Below are 16,938 nucleotides of genomic sequence, written 5' to 3'. Positions count from 1 at the left end.
CATATGCTTATCAGTTCCCTTCAATATAGCCTTTGTCACTAGAGTTGACAACAATCTTAATATGATCACTGAATAACAGAGATTCACTACAGTCTCATCTCTCTACAGTAATCTTCCCTACATTAGGGGTAGATTAGAACCTCCAGTCAGGTGCACAACAGTATGCACACCTGTGTGTAATATGAGTAGACCCAAGTAGAGGAGGTATTGGAGAGATAATGCAGCTCTAGCTACACACCGTTATTTAGCCTACAACTCTTTATATCATGATCTACTAAACCACAGTACCTCATTCTGAACAGATGTGTCGATCACTACATGAATCAGTCGAGGATCTACTGACTTGATTTCACCAGTCTGTTTTTTATACAATGAATCCAGAAACAAAAAAGGAAAAAGAAAATCCAGTATTAGAGGGGGAAAAATATTGTTCACAAAGTAGCAATTAGTCTCTACAAAGTATGTCTCCAGGCTATGTCAACTTCTGTTTCGACATCTCATACCTTTATCATCCTCATTTTTTTTAAAATGGCCTATTATATGGTACGCTTTCACTGATTTCTCTTATTTGAAAATTATTCTAATTACATATTAATTATATAAATCTAATATTAGGAATTATAATTTGTAGTAATGCTTTTATGTTTAAATAAACATTCAAAGTGCCTGTAATTTTCAATTATACCAGATAATACACAGATAAGACTGAAGGTATCACATTCCGTCAATAAAAGAATGAGATATTTCATATATTCCTGCAGTACTATCTGCAGTTCTATAGAGAGTCATGTCTAAATTCAATTTTGACACAGTACTAAATCACCTATTAGGTCTATAAGTTTCATCAAACTTATAGACCTTATAGACCTTTATCATCCTCATTTTTTTTAAAATGGCCTATTATATGGTACGCTTTCACTGATTTCTCTTATTTGAAAATTATTCTAATTACATATTAATTATATAAATCTAATATTAGGAATTATAATTTGTAGTAATGCTTTTATGTTTAAATAAACATTCAAAGTGCCTGTAATTTTCAATTATACCAGATAATACACAGATAAGACTGAAGGTATCACATTCCGTCAATAAAAGAATGAGATATTTCATATATTCCTGCAGTACTATCTGCAGTTCTATAGAGAGTCATGTCTAAATTCAATTTTGACACAGTACTAAATCACCTATTAGGTCTATAAGTTTCATCAAACTTTGGGTTCACTAAAATAGGAAAGTATTTATTTATTTTATTTTATTTTATTTTATTAGATTTATATACCGCCCCTCTCCAAGGACTCGGGGCGGTGTACAGGGCAATTAAAACGCTAAAAACACACAAGGTATAAAAATTAAAATAAGATTAAATCAATAGCCCTAAGTAATAAATACATTCTAAAATTTAAAATTTTTAAAATTTAAACTCTAAAATCCAATCCCTCAGTCCAGGCCAGCCTGTTCAAACAACCAAGTCTTCAGGTCACGGCGAAACGAGCGAAGGTCGGGAGCCATCCAGAGCTCAACCGGTAGTTGATTCCAAAGGGCTGGCGCGCCCACAGAGAATGCTCTCCCCCTGGGAGCCGCCAGTCGACATTCCCTGACCGACGGCACCCTGAGGAGGCCCTCTGTGGGAGCGCACAGGGCGATGGGAAGTTAACACCGGCAAGAGGTGCTCCCATAAATAACCCGGACCCATGCCATTTAGGGCTTTATAGGTCATCACCAGCACCTTGAATCTCACTCGGAAGACAACTGGAAGCCAATGCAGCTCGCGGAGCAGAGGTGTTACATGGGAGTATCGGGAGACCCCCATCACAACTTGCGCGGCTGCATTCTGCACCAGCTGGAGCCTCCGAGTGGTATTCAAGGGCAGCCCCATGTAGAGAGCGTTGCAGTAGTAGAAATATCTACTATCTTTTTAAAATAAACCACAATTTCCTTAAAGAATAGAGCACTTTGGTTCATTTTAACTTCTTGTTTGTAAACAAATCAGGACCATAACCTATAATGTAACTGGTTTTATTACTTCTAGTTAGAGTTTAAATGAAACAAAAATTTATGCTCACATCACATTTAAACTCATCTTGGTTTAAAACTAGAAGCAGATACATCCCATCTCCATCTTTATACACAAAAGGCAAGGAAGACAAAGTACACAAGTGTCAAATAAATTAAGAATTTCCTTCATTATCACTAGATTATAACTTGCTATTATTTCTGAACTAATTATAATCTGTTGTTATTCCAACTGTGTGAATCCAATAATCTGAACAAAAACATCAGCAAATGAACCGAATATGACAGAATAATAATCTTGTGAGGTGAGACTTTGGATAGGCACATTCATTTTCCATAATCACTTTTTATTACACATTCTTGGCAGCAGAGAAAGCTGCTAAAGATTTTAAAAATACTTGATATAAAAAGCCATGGGCTGAAGAGAATATATTTTAATAATATTCTGAATTTTTATATAAGTATTGAAAGAGTTGGCAATATATGGAGTACAATGTCCCAAAACACTGCCTAAGAAATCCCAAAATAACATCTGTAATATATTCTTGCCTAGAATGAGATCCCATGGATGAAATAACTGTAATCTTGTGAGATTTAACAATCTCACAATATTGTGGTATTTTTTGTAGCCCCATCTTCAAATGATAGCACTTATTAATTGTATGATATCACATTCTAAGAAATTCTTTTGCCTGCATAAATGGACTTCACTTCTCAAAAAATTTGCCTGGAACTGCAAGATAGGCAGCATATAAATTTAATAAAGAAACGTAATGAATAAAAAATGCAAGGTGTATAGTAGCATATTAAAAAAACACAAAAATGCATGTTTTTAAAAAAATGTATAATTGTATTTGTGATATGTGAATTTTAGAAAATTAAGAACCTAGCAGCTTTTAGAAGCTATAAATTCAAATAAATTACATTTGCATTAAGCTCACTTTTTGTAATGAGCATTACAAACCTTGAAATGGACAGGTAACTCTGACAGACTGTGGAATGAGGATGCACAAGGTGATTTCATAGTAGGCAACAACCTGTACTAGATCACCCAGAAACTGGAAACATTAGACATGAGGGATCTCAAGCATCTACTATATACACTCATTTGGAAGACCACTGGCGGATAAGCCGACCTTTTTTTTAAAAATCAAAATACCAAACAAATGTGCCATCCGTGGATAAGATGATCCATGTTTTGATTTCATATCTGAGGGTTGCTAGATCCATGAGTATATATGGGAAATAAGGGTACTTTTAAAAAAAGATTAGTATACTTGCAAGTAAGCCAAAGCCAAATGTATCTGGCGCTTAAAATTCTTGACTTATCTGCAAGTAACATACCTTAGCTTCCATGCCTGTGAGCAACTTGGGCCCTCATAATGAGCAACTTGGGCCCTCATAAAAACACTGAAAAAGCAGAAGTACCAGAGGTTATGGAATGATCTGCTTTCAATGTTTTCCCAAGGAAGCCACTTGCATCGTTGTGCACTGATTTCTCTTAAATCAGGGGTCTTCAAACTTGGCCCTTTTATGACTTGTGGACTTCAAATCCCAGAATTCCTCAGCCAGGCACACTTAACAACACAAGACTCAAGTGTATGTTCTTTGCCCAGGCATAATAAGGACAATTTATGTGTATCCAAGAGGAGGTGGTTCTCCAGCAATGTTGGCGCTTACAGAATAAGGATCCTCAATGCCATAACAGACTGGAGTTCACACTAAAGTATATACGTAGTAATTAGAAGAAAGTACGAATTACATCTTAACTAAAATAACTGAGAAATAATTATGATAAGATGAATAGAGAGATCAAAGAAGAATACAGAACTTAAGGGGAAACCATGACTAGGAGCATTTGCTCTATCCAAACATGCAGGGAATCCAGTAAAATTTTTAAGTTTTGTTATGATTCAAAAAAGAGTACTCACAACTGCAAAACTCAAATACATAATGTGGAGACTTCAGTGCAGAACAGTATAACATTAAAATCAATTCAAGGGCCAAAAATAAGGTTACAATTACTAATAAATGTGACTGAAATATATGTATACAACATATATTTATAAAATAATATTATATATAATAGATATTATAGTAAGCATAATTTACAAATTTACCATTCTCTTAGAACAAATGTTTTCTTAAATAAGTAGAACAATTAGTCATCAAAAGACTACTAGAGAAAGTATCAACTTTGCCATACAAAGCAGGGAGTTCATCTGTAACATCCTGTTCAGTAATCTGAAATGAAAAAATTGGACCTCAAAATCCCATAAGAAAAGCTTCACACCTCAGTCAAAACCACCTCCATCAGACGTGTGAGAGGATCTTGACAACTCACAACTGCAGAGACCCAGCTGATTTCCTCTTCAGGCTGATACACCTTCACTCTTTGACCCTGTATACTGTAAAGTCCTGGAAAAACAGTTCCACATGCTCATATAAGACAGAATTTAAAAAATAATCAAAGGATTTAACAGGGAAAAAAATACCCTAAACAAAAAGTGCTCATTTCTTAATGTACAAAATATACACAAAGTTTTAAGTATTTGACGGATATAAATAAAAATTGTTTTAAAAGGTGTTATTGTGAAAAATAGTTACCATAAATGTATAGGATAATGAATCCATTTCTAAAATGTATTTAAAAATATTTAAATTTGCTGACAGTAGCAATCATCTTTTATATGAACAAATTAGCAATAACTAGTGAAAACATGCAATGGAATTGGAGGACACCCTTGGACAAACTGCCTTTATTCAATACAAGGTCATGCAACTTGTTCTCTAGAATTTTCAGCTACAACCCACATTTTTTTTTGCAAATACTTTTACTCACTCTTGGCTCAAGTATAGCAATATCAGGCTGATCTTTGATTTAATATATATCTCAATTATCAGGCATGGGGACAGCAAAAAAAAAAAAACCACCCACCCGTCTCTATTTAAAACATAAAATGAGTAAAAAACAAACATATCAGTAAAAAACTAAAATCAGGTGCTCTAGCATCAAAAAACAGTTCAACACAACTCAGGTCTCCCATGCCAATAAAAGTCTAGAAAGGAGATCAGACTTTGAGAAAGAGAATGTGATTGCCTGGGAAAAGGCCTTCTTCTCTATACATTTCAAATATTCTTTACTACTGCCTGGCCAAAGGAAGACTGTGAGTTAAGAACATAATTTATAATGGAAATTGTGATTATTCAGATAACTTAATCCAAAGATATTTAGGACTTTTTAAAGATCATGACCAGTATTTTGAACTATGCCCTAATCAACAATCTCAATACTAATATTTTGAATCTTAATCAGCTGAAACTTTCCAACATTTTTCAGAGGAAGCTCTGAATAAAGATAAATTATAGTACTCTAAAAAGCACATGATCCTGAAGCTTGAAAGAATGGATTCAAGTGTTCAATAATATTAGCTTCTGGCCACATTTAATACTTCAACACACAGATTTAAAACTAAAATCTAGGAATATATATAACATAAAAGAGAAGTAAAGGCCCAAGACCAAAAAAGGTTAAGCCCTATATATTGATATATTGCCTATACTGTCCAGGAGCACTCTTATCTAATCCTCTGCAGATATCAAGCCTTTACTTCAAGGGGTGTGAATGCTGAAACCCATTTTTTGAACAGCATAAAGCTGCTTCAAGTGATTTAGAGCAATACTTGATTAATTTTGGGATTTTTGCTTGAGAAGCCTGAAACATAAGAAACATTTCAAACAAAATGAGGCTTTAAGTAGCACTTATCAGCATAATCTAATTGCCATCAAAATCAAACATATTTTTTTTAAAAACCCTATCGTTGATCTTACCTCTGCTAAAGATCTCTTGAAGCTTCTGATCACCAATCAATGCATTGACAGCATCTCTTAATAAAGGCTGCTGTTGGAGAAGTTGGCTCTGACTTTCTGTTGGCATCTGCTAACATGTTTTAGTTTGAAAAAACAGACAAGAATAAAACAAAAGCATGAATGACACTGCCAAAATTGTTCATAGATAATGACAAGAGTCCAGGTTTTAGAGCTGCTTCTAAGGTTAAAAGTTCTTTTGATATTATATGGTTCTGCTCCTTCTCTCAAGCATATTGTAATATTTGATACATATAAAAATATGTATCAAATATTACCAACCCAACACAACCTTACAGAAACAGAACAAGTAGTGTGATGGATTTAGGTATGACCTTCGTGCTACTTTCATTAGGGGTAACAATATGTGTTAAAGCCTTTGCCCAGCACATACCCTAAACTGAAAGTCTTGTATCCACATTTTACTTGCTTGTATGCCACCCATTCCCCCACAAAAGCCCATGGTGGGTAATGGTAGCAACATAAAACAATAATTCAAGTACCCCACATAAAAAAGTGACAAATGAAAATTTTTAAGGATTAAAGATTAAATTTTAAAGATCAAAAACTGACAAATACAAATGTCACAGACTTGCAAGCCCCATTATACCACACTATCTTCCGGCACTATCTTCCTGAACATTCTCCTGAAGCACAAGAGGGATAGAGCTTATTAGATCTCTACTGGGTGGGGGTGTTCAAAAATGAACGAAACTACTGAAAATGCCTGTTTCTGAAGATTTTATCAGTTGATGATCTGGTAGGAATGGAATTTATTTGACCTTGCTGAATGGGCAAATGAATACAGGAGAAAGTGCTTCCACAGCTAGTCAAGTCCAGAGCCATGCATCGTTTTAAAGGTGACAATCAACAATCCAGAAGCCAAATAGCAACCAGTACAACTTCCAAAGCAGTGGAGACAACAAGAATACTGGACCACATCCATTACTGCCATGCCACCAAATTCTGTAATACCTATAGCTTCCAAATACTTTCCATGTATAGCCCTATACAGAATATGTTACAGTAGTCAAAAAAAGGTAGACCATAAGTTGATTGCAAGCAGGGACTCTTTGTCTGATATATAAGAGGTGGCAGAGCAAATGTCCCCCTGGCCACAACTGCCATCTATTTAAGCAGCAGTGTAAATCTAGGAGAACCTTCAAATTGTGTACACCTGAGTAGAGGTATCCAACTCTGTTCAGAGTCAACAATGGGATTTTCTTGAAATTGATAGGTCTAAAGCCATTCCATCTTGCAGGGATTCAGCTGCAGTCTCTTCTTCCTCATCCAGACTAGTTAACAGCTCAGTTACTGTTTCCACTACATAAGCTGCTTGGTCCAGAAATGAGATGTATAGTTGGGTATCATCAGCATATTGATGATACCAAACCCAGTGTTGGTGGATGGGATCTGGGACAACTCACTGTGACCGCAACCAATTTGCCATAGCTAACTCACTGCAGCCAACTCACCATGAGATAACACGCCACAGGACAAGATATCACATTAATATTGAAGAAATAGTGGAACAGAATCATTAAAGAAAGGAGAAAAGGAAGAACAAAATGAAATATGAATGCTAAACATTTTCTTAAAAATTATTTTAAATAATTGAATTGTTGAATTTTTCTGTGGCGAGTTGGCTGATGTGAGTTGTCCCATTCCCTGATGGATGACCTGTCCAAGTGGCTTCATGTAGATGTTAAAAGGGAGTGGATAGAGGACAAAAGCCTGAAGAACTCCATAAAGCAGAACTTCCCTCTTTCATCACCACTGAATGGAAATGTCTTTTGAAAAAGTGCATGACTCCAAGGCAGTGCCCTATACTCTAATCTTTCTAGAAATGGTCCTGAAGGATATACTGGTCAATGGAATCACAGATTTATTTTATTTATTTATTTTATTAATATTTCTATACCACCCTTCTCCCGAAGGACTCAGGGCGGTGCACAGATCACTAAGAAAAGAGGCTAAGCCTGATACAGGAATCCGCAAAGGTCATCAAGCATGACAAATGCAGTTTCCATGCTGTATACCAGCATGAAACCTGACTGCCAAGAGTCCAAATAATCTGCCTCCTCTAGGACTTTCTGCAACTGCAGGGCCACCACTTTCTTTACAATATGCCCTATAAAAAGAAAGGTTGGAGGCAGGTATAAAGTTGGTCAAGGGAGAAATATACTACAGCCATCTTATAGGGTGGTGGAAATATTCCCTCAGTTAAATGAAACATTTGCTCAAATCCAACCCCTTCCATCTCATGAGAGATCTTGGGCAGAGATGCAACTAGAAGAATTGGAGCTGATATGGCAGGCCTCAGAGAATCAAAATGACCCCAGTTCATTTCACAAGGCCCCGGTCATCTCTATTGGCAGAGTCCAGCAGGAATCCAGCTCCTCTTGAATTTCATTGGTTTTGTCTGCCAATATGTGAAAATTCTTCACAATGGCCCTTCAGATACTCTTGGCAAACTTCCTTCCCTAAAAGGGAATGGGTTGCTTTAAAAAGGGCCACTGGACAGCATTCAGCATAGGCAAAAAGGGTAGAAAAAAGCCTCCTCTACTTAGCCATTCCAATCACCGTTGTGTAGCTCTAATATAAGCTTATATTAGTATGTCATCAAATTCAAGATGGATCTTCTTCAAACAACACTCTAGGTGTCCCTTCTGTTGCTTCTTCTCCATGCATTCTTTTAACAGTTCCTTCCCATTGTGGAAGAGCGGCACCATAAATTCTACCTCAATCAGTGTGTGATCTGTTCTTGGCAAGGGGTGGAGCTCAATGCCTCCCTTTAGAAGTTGCCTCTACTTCAAAACAAAAACTAGATCTTGTTTGGAGCTTCTCATCTGTGTTGGTAACTTGATTCATAACTGTAATGCAACTATGAACCCGTGGGGTGCTCCAGACCATCCACCAAGATTAGGCCAACATTTCTAGCCAGGGGAACTCCTAGCAACCAGGTTGAGTATTCCTGGAACAGATGCTGCTGTGTAACAAGTGCAACAATACACAATCTGCAAACCCATCTGGCCCCTTGGGCCCAACTGCACAAACAAGGTCTCACATCTAGTTATCTGCATAATAGTGACTCTTGATACCAGCACACCTCATGGATGAGAACAGCTACCTTCTTCTACTAGTAATACAGTCGGTCCTTGCCTTTCAACCAGACACTTAATGACTGTTCAGATTTACTAAAAAAAAGTTATTTACAACTCATCCTCAAATAATGTCATAGCGTTTTGTGACTTTTTTTTGCTGTTTTCTGGCAAAAAAAAAACCCTACTGGATAAGCTGGGTTCGCACATGATTCATTGAACTGCAGTAACTTGCTTAACAACCATCAAAAACGGTCATAAAATTGAGTCTAGTCATGTGGGAGCTCAACTTACATGTGCAATGATTTGCAACCAAAATTCTGGATTCAATTTTGGTCCTACCTGTACCCAGAGTCCAGGTCAAATATTAAAACTGAAACCCAGGAGATTTCCAAGACAGGAACATCCCTTACTTCTCCACCCAGGTTTCAGTGATATAAGTCTGCCCACTCATCCATAAGATTGTGGATGAAGGTGGTTTTTTACAGACCTGTAATTTAATTGCAATAGCCAAAGCCTTCAAGAATCTAAATCTGGTTCCTGGTTTTAAAAGTGAATGCTGGAAGGAGTGATCAATCTAATGTATTGAATCTACTTTCTCAGAGTGTGGCCAGCTGACATCGTCCTTCCAACCAATACTTAAAAGAGTAGGTAGTCAGGAAATACTCCTCCAAACCATCCTCGTAAGTGGCCTGGATGACACAAAAAAGTTCCTGCAGCAAAATCTGGCTGAAGAACTCTGAATTTAAAACCAACTCTAAGCCAGGAGCCATAAATACAGACCTCCTGCAACCTTCACCTTCCTTGAAATACCCATCTGTTCCACTGTTGGTAGGCTCGTGTTTCTGCAAGACTGATGGAAAAACAGCCAAAGTAGCAACCATAAGACTGAGGCTATCCAAGCTCTGATAGCATGGGCTCAGCAACATTCCAGGAAATGTCCCCAGGTCTAAGCGAGAACTATTGCTCAAGTTATGGTGCCATGCTTTTTCCCAGTAGGCAGGCTGGCAAAGGCCTTAACAGGTCTTCCAATACACTCCATGTATCATGTTCTAAGAACACTGCCAAGTATTAGCTGGGAATCCCAAAAGTGTTTTTTCAAGAGGCAACTGGATTTTCTTGTTTTTCTTTAAAGATGGTTCTTGGATGAGAAGCAAAACGTCTTCAAAGAAAAACAAGAAAGTCCAGTTGCCTCTTGAAAAAACACCTCTGGGACAAGTATGACCTGGATGACTGAGAATCTCCATAGACATATTAGCTGGGAAGTTGTCTAGCATTCCAACTCACTAAATATCTTCAAACCCCAAACTGTGGGATTAGCCATACTCTGCATCATCTGACACATTCTTAAGAGTCACTTTAACTGTTGCACTTCTTCAAAGTATTCTGACTGAGGTGCCATAATGTATTTACATTTTAAGTTTTTAAACTAAAGAATGTCCAAATGCAACATTGCATAAGCTTTTTCCAGCACAAACAGATGTTAAAGCAGCTTCAAATATCAATTATTTAACATGTATACTAAGAAGCATCACAGAATAAAACGCAGAGCTTTTCACAGTAGACTGTTAGGGAATAATTAACGTAAGAATTACTTGAACTCTACTGATATAGACTATAACAACAGAATCTTGACCGCTTTTCTCCTTCCCTTCCTCCTATGCTAAGGAATCAAGGGAGGGAGATCTAGAGAACTTTCTCAAGTTTTCATGGGCTATGCTGGTATTTTATTAACAATTGCCACATTTCCATTAAGGCCATCTCTGAACACCTCTAAAATTTGCACTATTTCTTAACCAATAGCACTGATGTGCTTTGTATTTAAAAAAAAGACTCAATGGTAAAATTCTGCAGTTACTTTTGGAGACATCTAAAAAAGGGTTTTAAATAATTTTTCCTTCACAGATCTTCATTTCACTACAAAGGTTGCTTATCATGCAGCATGATAGATCCTAGCATTACTTTGCTTACTTATTACGTTCCCTTTCTTTATTCCCAAACAAGATACTGTGGTGGAAGAAAATTGAAGACAAAGCACAATTAAAAATCAAGCTCATATTACCTTCACATTGAAATCATGACAAATAAAAGGTGTAAAATTCTGGACTAACTTACCTGAAAAAGATGTAATCCATTTGCATCAGAAAGGAATCTCAAGTCTCGGTCCACAAGAGACTCTACTGGAACCACAGAGCCTAAACCCAGCTTATCTACCAAAGGAGTGAACGTCTGAGAATAAAAACAGAACAAAAGTAGAAATATACATTACGAGAACCGCACAGACATACAGACATAGGCAAATTATTTTTAACATAATCAGAATAATCAAAATTTTGTTTGAGAAACACTGATAACAAATATTTTCATCTGCTAAAAGGAATTATCCAATTTTCTATACAAATGAAGGTGGCCATGTTTTCATCCAAAAAACCCCAATATGCTTATTTTTTTACATTGGGTCAGTGTAGAATGGTATCAATATTTTTAAAATAATTCCATAATACAGATAGTCCTAACTTATGACCAAAATTGGGAAGGAATTTCCATCGTTAAGTTGGTGCCCTTGTAAAGTGAGACATCACGGAGCAGACTGAGTTATGATGGGAATCTTGGTACTCTTCGTTGTAGTCATTAAGCGAGAATTGCAGGTCATTCAGTGAGCATCCATACCAATCCATGCCAATCCAAACGATTCTGAGTTAGGTCTTTCCCAGCCTAGAAGTAGTGAGGGTCAGCCGCCAACTCACCGCCACACCTATCTCCACACCCATCCCCATCTCTGTCATTTTGGCCTCCCTGCACCCTGACCTGTGGAGCAGGAAGCAGGACAGCAAGCAGCCCCAGAACCGCAGGGCTCTGCAGCTGCTTGCCATTCAAAGCCACACAGTTCTGGGACTGCTTGCCACCCCAAGGCAGGATGAAGAGTGGAGAAAAGGACAGAGATTGGAGGGAGAGATAGGCAGATGGAGGGGTCAAAGGGTCCCTGCAGTTGTAAGTACAGAGGACTGCCAAGTACTCAAATTTTGATCACGTGACCATGGGGGCACTGCAATGGCTCTAATTTCATGCTCAGATCATAAGTCATTTTTTTCAGCATCATTTTAATTTTGAACAATCACTGAATGAATGCTTGCAAGCCACGGATTACCTGTAGGGTAAAAATTTTCCATTGTAGGTTTTTTCCCCCCACTTTGTTTTCTTCGTCAACTACAGCCTAAAGCCATATTTTTAGCCAAAAATTAACCTAAAAGACAAGTAGTTTTTAGGTGTCCTAATTATACAGTAAAATCTGACATTACATAAATTGCTTCAAATTAAGTATAACAAATAGTGAAAGTGCTCACCAATGCAGGCCAATGTTCAACTGACACTCTGGTTCCTTGGAGCAAAACTGGTTCATTTCTAGGAACCCAAACAAGGGAACTCTCCAGCATCAAAACTATAACCTCTTCTGCATGAACTTTTACCCAAGCATGTTGCTTCCAACTGCACCGATCAAATTCCACAAATATCTGCAAAAGAGTCCAGAATGTGCTCATTCAGATATAAATGCAAACAGTTATTCTATGCCAAGCTGTCATACATTATATGTATTTCTAAGAGAATGTCTAGTAATATCAGCTTACCTTTTCAACTAAGAGTCTATGTATTTAGCAGTACAAACCCCATTCCTTGAGAAGTGCAAGCACATTGAGAGAGGGCACCACACATTGGTATGAGAAACAAGCAATCTCTGGGGGTTCCTCCCCCCCCGAACTGCTACAAAAGTGACAAGATTCAGTCTTTTTCAAAGGTGTAAAGAGGCAGGCTATCCTAATGTAGCTGTGGATAGTAGAAAAAACAGCAGGCATTTGCCAAAGAAATCTCATTGTGGGGAAAAAATATTTCTCTTCCAACCTATGTTTGCTTCTCACCCAGATTCTAAAATACTATGTTACCTACTTGCAGGGCTTTTCAGCCAGTGGTACGGGTACCACCTGTGGTACATTGGCACCTGGCAGGTGGTACGCGCCCATCCTAGAGAAGTGGTAGCGGGGGAGGGAATGAGCTGAACCGGTGGCAGCACCGCACAAGCCTGAGCGAGAGATGGCTGGAGCTGCAGGGCTGTCAGGGTTCAGTGGAAGTGCCAGGATCAGCAACAGGCTCCAGCTGGAGCTCGTGCTGATCCCAGGCTTCTGCTGAGCCCAGAAGAAGCGCCGATCAGCTGGAATGTTGCAGCATCTCCAGGGTCTTGTGTTTACATTCAGATGCTTGTCAACTGATTCATATTTATGATGGTCAGTGTCCCAGGGTCATGTGAAGTGACCAAAACCTGCTGCAACCACCCAGCAGACGGAGGGAATAAAAACCAAACACCCACCCCACCCCCGCTGTCAATCCTCAACAGAAATGCTCACAACAATGAAAACCTCGGACAGGAGGAAGAGCGCCATTGTGGAGGCAGACAGGTGTCTTGCTCGGCTGTGGCTTGAGGGGCACTTTTTTCAGTGTCCTTGTAACTTCGAACAGTCAGTAAGCGAACTGTTGTAAGTTTAGGACTACCTGTACTTCATCACTTTTTTCTTTTTTTGTCATCAAATTTTTGACAACTTGCTAGTCAACTGGTGGTACTCGGATGTTGCCATATCCTAAAAGTGGTACAATGGGTGAAAAGGTTGAAAAGCCCTGACCTACCGTAATAGGAAGCTCTGGAGAAGGCATAAAAAGTTGGTGAAATTGCTTCTGTTCTTTGCCAATTTTTCTTGCAATCAGCAGAGAGCTACAAGTAGGAATTTAGATTCCTGAAGTTTAAGACTCAATGACTTAAAAGGACTGTGTTCTAATTCTATAACCTACAAACCCCTTTCCAAGAAAAAGTTCCAGGAATAGCATAAAGGCTCTCCTATCTTCAAAACTTCCTGCAAGAGAAGATCCCACCTGTCCCTCCCCTAACCTTTATACTCATCAAAGGAGTCAAAGAAAAGGGAAAGCATTTTAATAACCGTTGTCTCTCGTGAAAAGACAAAGTAAACAGAGTTCTTTCAAGTAACTAAAGTATTTACAGTATTGTTTCCAGACATTCCACAATAGAGATCAAGGAGATACATTATGCCAAATCCTGGGCCCTCTGATTTAATATGATACATTAAAGGGAAAGGCGATAAAGTATGTTTGTCGTCTGAATTTTAAGATAATGAAAAGATAAAACAAAGAGTTTGGTCTTGATCAAGGAATAGGCAAGAAGCCAGGGTAGGAATTTAAATATGCAGGGATTCAAAGTTAGTCAACAGTTAACCAGGAAGGCAATTACAGTCATCTTGGGGAGAGAGCAGAACAGGACACAGATTAATGTTTTTCTTGAGAAGTCAGTCATATCTTTAAAGTGCTGGTCAGAGAGAAGTGTTTCAACCTGACAGGAGTCAACTACTACAACATACAGTGTAAGGCAGGGGTGTCAAACTTGCAACGTCACGGGACGGGTCGCCACGTATTGTGACTTCTTTGCCATTGCCGGCAATGGGGTGGGCGCAGTTTTGCTATGATGCATCCGGCCTGTGGGCCAGCAGTTTGACACCCCTGGTGTAAGGATTGCAGCTGCCAATAAGCAGGACAACAGGCAGATTAGCAGAGTGTATCCATGAACACCAATCATCAGGCAGAAGACATGATTGAACACTCCTTAATTTCATAATGCATGGATATACTTAACCATGGTTAATGTACCTTATACCAAGAATCGTAGATTCTATGTATAACGTTGTGCATTATCTATGGTTAAGTCTTCCCAGGCATTGTGAAATTAAAGGAGTTTTCATCAGTTCTTTTGACTGCTAGTTCGTGTTCATGACGACAGACTGAATACATTGGAGAAAAATGTAAAAAGTTACTGCTTTTGCTTCCACCTAAGATTAACTCTGTTAACAGAGGTCTTGAGACACGAGAAATCTAATCTTGGACATATCAAATTTAAGATGCTTATGAATAACAGAAAAACACCACAGACCTCAGACTGGCATGAACTACCTGTACCAATTGCACCTTACATCTAACGTTTAAGACTGGTCTTAACTTAATTTTCAACTTTGAATTATCTGTTTATGTGTTTTCATTACAAATGTGTCTCTATTCTTAAATATCACAAAGATTTATGAGCTAAACTGAGATTTATTCTTGAATTACAGAACTTAATTCTGTAGATAAATACTTCCAATATTCTTTGCATTATATTGCCTATTTGAAAATTGTATCAAGAGTGAATTATATTCATCCCTGAAATGTAAATTTATGACCCAAAATGTCCATGAAGTTTCATTCCCATCCACAATAATTTTTCTTATATCTCCCATAAGAAAAGACTGAAAGTTTAGTTTTTAGTTTGATTATTGTAACTCTTTATTATTGTGTCTGCACTTAAGGGTTTGGTGTTCTAACATTTCTGAAAATGAAAACACAAGAGCAGTAATTCGGTAACATATTCAAATGCCACATTTAACAAGAAAATTTCTATTGTATTTTTAAATATCTCCATGAAGGTTCTCTCTCATGCAATTTCTTAAAACAGTTAAGAAAAAGAAATTCGGATTTTAAAGATGAATATTAGAGACAGGCTTAAGCAAATTATGTATCAAGTTACTCCTAAAAGCAAAGCACAATTACAGATAAACTGAAAAAGAAATACTGATTCTACTGAATGCTCCAACACTGGAAGTTTTTAAGAAGAGACTGGACAGCCACTTGTCTGAAATGGTATAGGGTTTCCTGCCCGAGCAGGGGGTTGGACTAGATGACCTCCAAGGTACCTTCCAACTTATTATTATTTCTACTGTTTCTCTACTTCAGGACACTTGCAGAAAACCATTCTCTAGACCAGGGCTCGACAACCTTAAACACTCAAAGAGCCACTGTATTGAGACATATTGACTGCTTTCTAATTTAACATTGTCTTTAATTGATAGATATTTCAACCAAAGAACAAAAAAGAGAACTTTGTTCAAATCCTCTGCCTCAACATCTCTGAATTCTTGTCATTTGAACTTTCCTAACACAAGGTGTCATAGAAACTTTTACATTAAATGCTTATTATTTTTATAACCATTCCAGTCATTTACAGCAATAATTTGTCTAAATTAAAAAGTCCCATTTATTGCTTTGCCCTTCAATAATTACTCAATTGGATTTTTAATGCCATTTAATTCATAGTTTAGACTTAACACATTTTAAACATTCTACATACTAGTATTCTGGAAGTTTGCTGCTTTCTGAATGTGTTTTATTTTCTATAATCATTACATATTGAGAAAATGTTCAAGTTGCTGTGTCTCTCATGAGAATCTAACATTATGAAGCTAAACCATAAAAAAGAAAAGTAAAGAGAAAAACTAACTTTCCAAATCTGAACCGTTTTTGGATCATAGATAATAATCAGAGATATGTCCACAATCCTCTTATGATTTGTCCATTTCAGACTTGCTCAATCTTCATACAAGCCAGTAAAACATTTTTAGCCTCCCAAAATATTCCTTGTGCACTTATTTGCAATTCAATTTCTACAGCATACTTCAGAATATTTTGTCATTTATACACTGTAATTCTAGTCCTCTGTCATTTACATTGTAAACATTTTCTACAAATCTTCAATATCCATTTTAAAAATATGATCTGATTGAGATAATTAAGTCAATTAATTTTTTAAAAATTCCCAGATTACATGTCCATAGTAGAAAGACAAATCAAATAGCATTTCTCCATCTACCTTTTCATTATCCATTATGAAAAATGTCAACAAAGAATAATTCCCTAATTATTGAGAAGCATCTGTGATCATATGCTAGGCTCCGCTAAAATATATTTTGCTTATGGCTTAGAGTTATGAGCAAATCCAGTTAAATTATCCAATATACAGGCTAACACTGTTAAAACAAACTATGGTTGATACAATGTACAAACTGCCAACTACCAATTCTGTAATTAATAC

The 16,938-nt window shown here is 37.3% G+C and overlaps 1 protein-coding gene across 9 annotated transcripts in view; it reads right to left on the bottom strand.

Annotated features, from left to right (window-relative positions):
- The window catches only part of KDM3B (lysine demethylase 3B), a 49,773-nt gene that overhangs the window by 29,431 nt on the left and 3,404 nt on the right, over nt 1-16,938 (bottom strand). For 4 of the 9 annotated variants that reach the window (XM_081321492.1, XM_081321489.1, XM_081321491.1 and 1 more), the window contains exons 2-6: nt 12,329-12,496; nt 11,100-11,213; nt 5,848-5,956; nt 4,310-4,434; nt 289-357 (exon numbers count right to left, since the gene is read on the bottom strand). In XM_081321492.1, coding sequence (XP_081177618.1) covers nt 289-357; nt 4,310-4,434; nt 5,848-5,956; nt 11,100-11,213; nt 12,329-12,496 — 585 coding nt within the window. Of the gene's footprint in view, nt 1-288; nt 358-4,136; nt 4,240-4,309; nt 4,435-5,847; nt 5,957-11,099; nt 11,214-12,328; nt 12,497-16,938 lie in introns of those variants that run through there. The other 5 variants (XM_081321490.1, XM_081321493.1, XM_081321495.1 and 2 more) reach the window with 2 other exon arrangements.

This window comes from Vipera berus, assembly GCF_964194415.1.
Source record: "Vipera berus genome assembly, chromosome: 2".
NCBI lineage: Eukaryota > Metazoa > Chordata > Lepidosauria > Squamata > Viperidae > Vipera > Vipera berus.
Note: the sequence above shows the minus strand (reverse complement) of the source record. Positions and strands in the feature narration are given on the sequence as shown.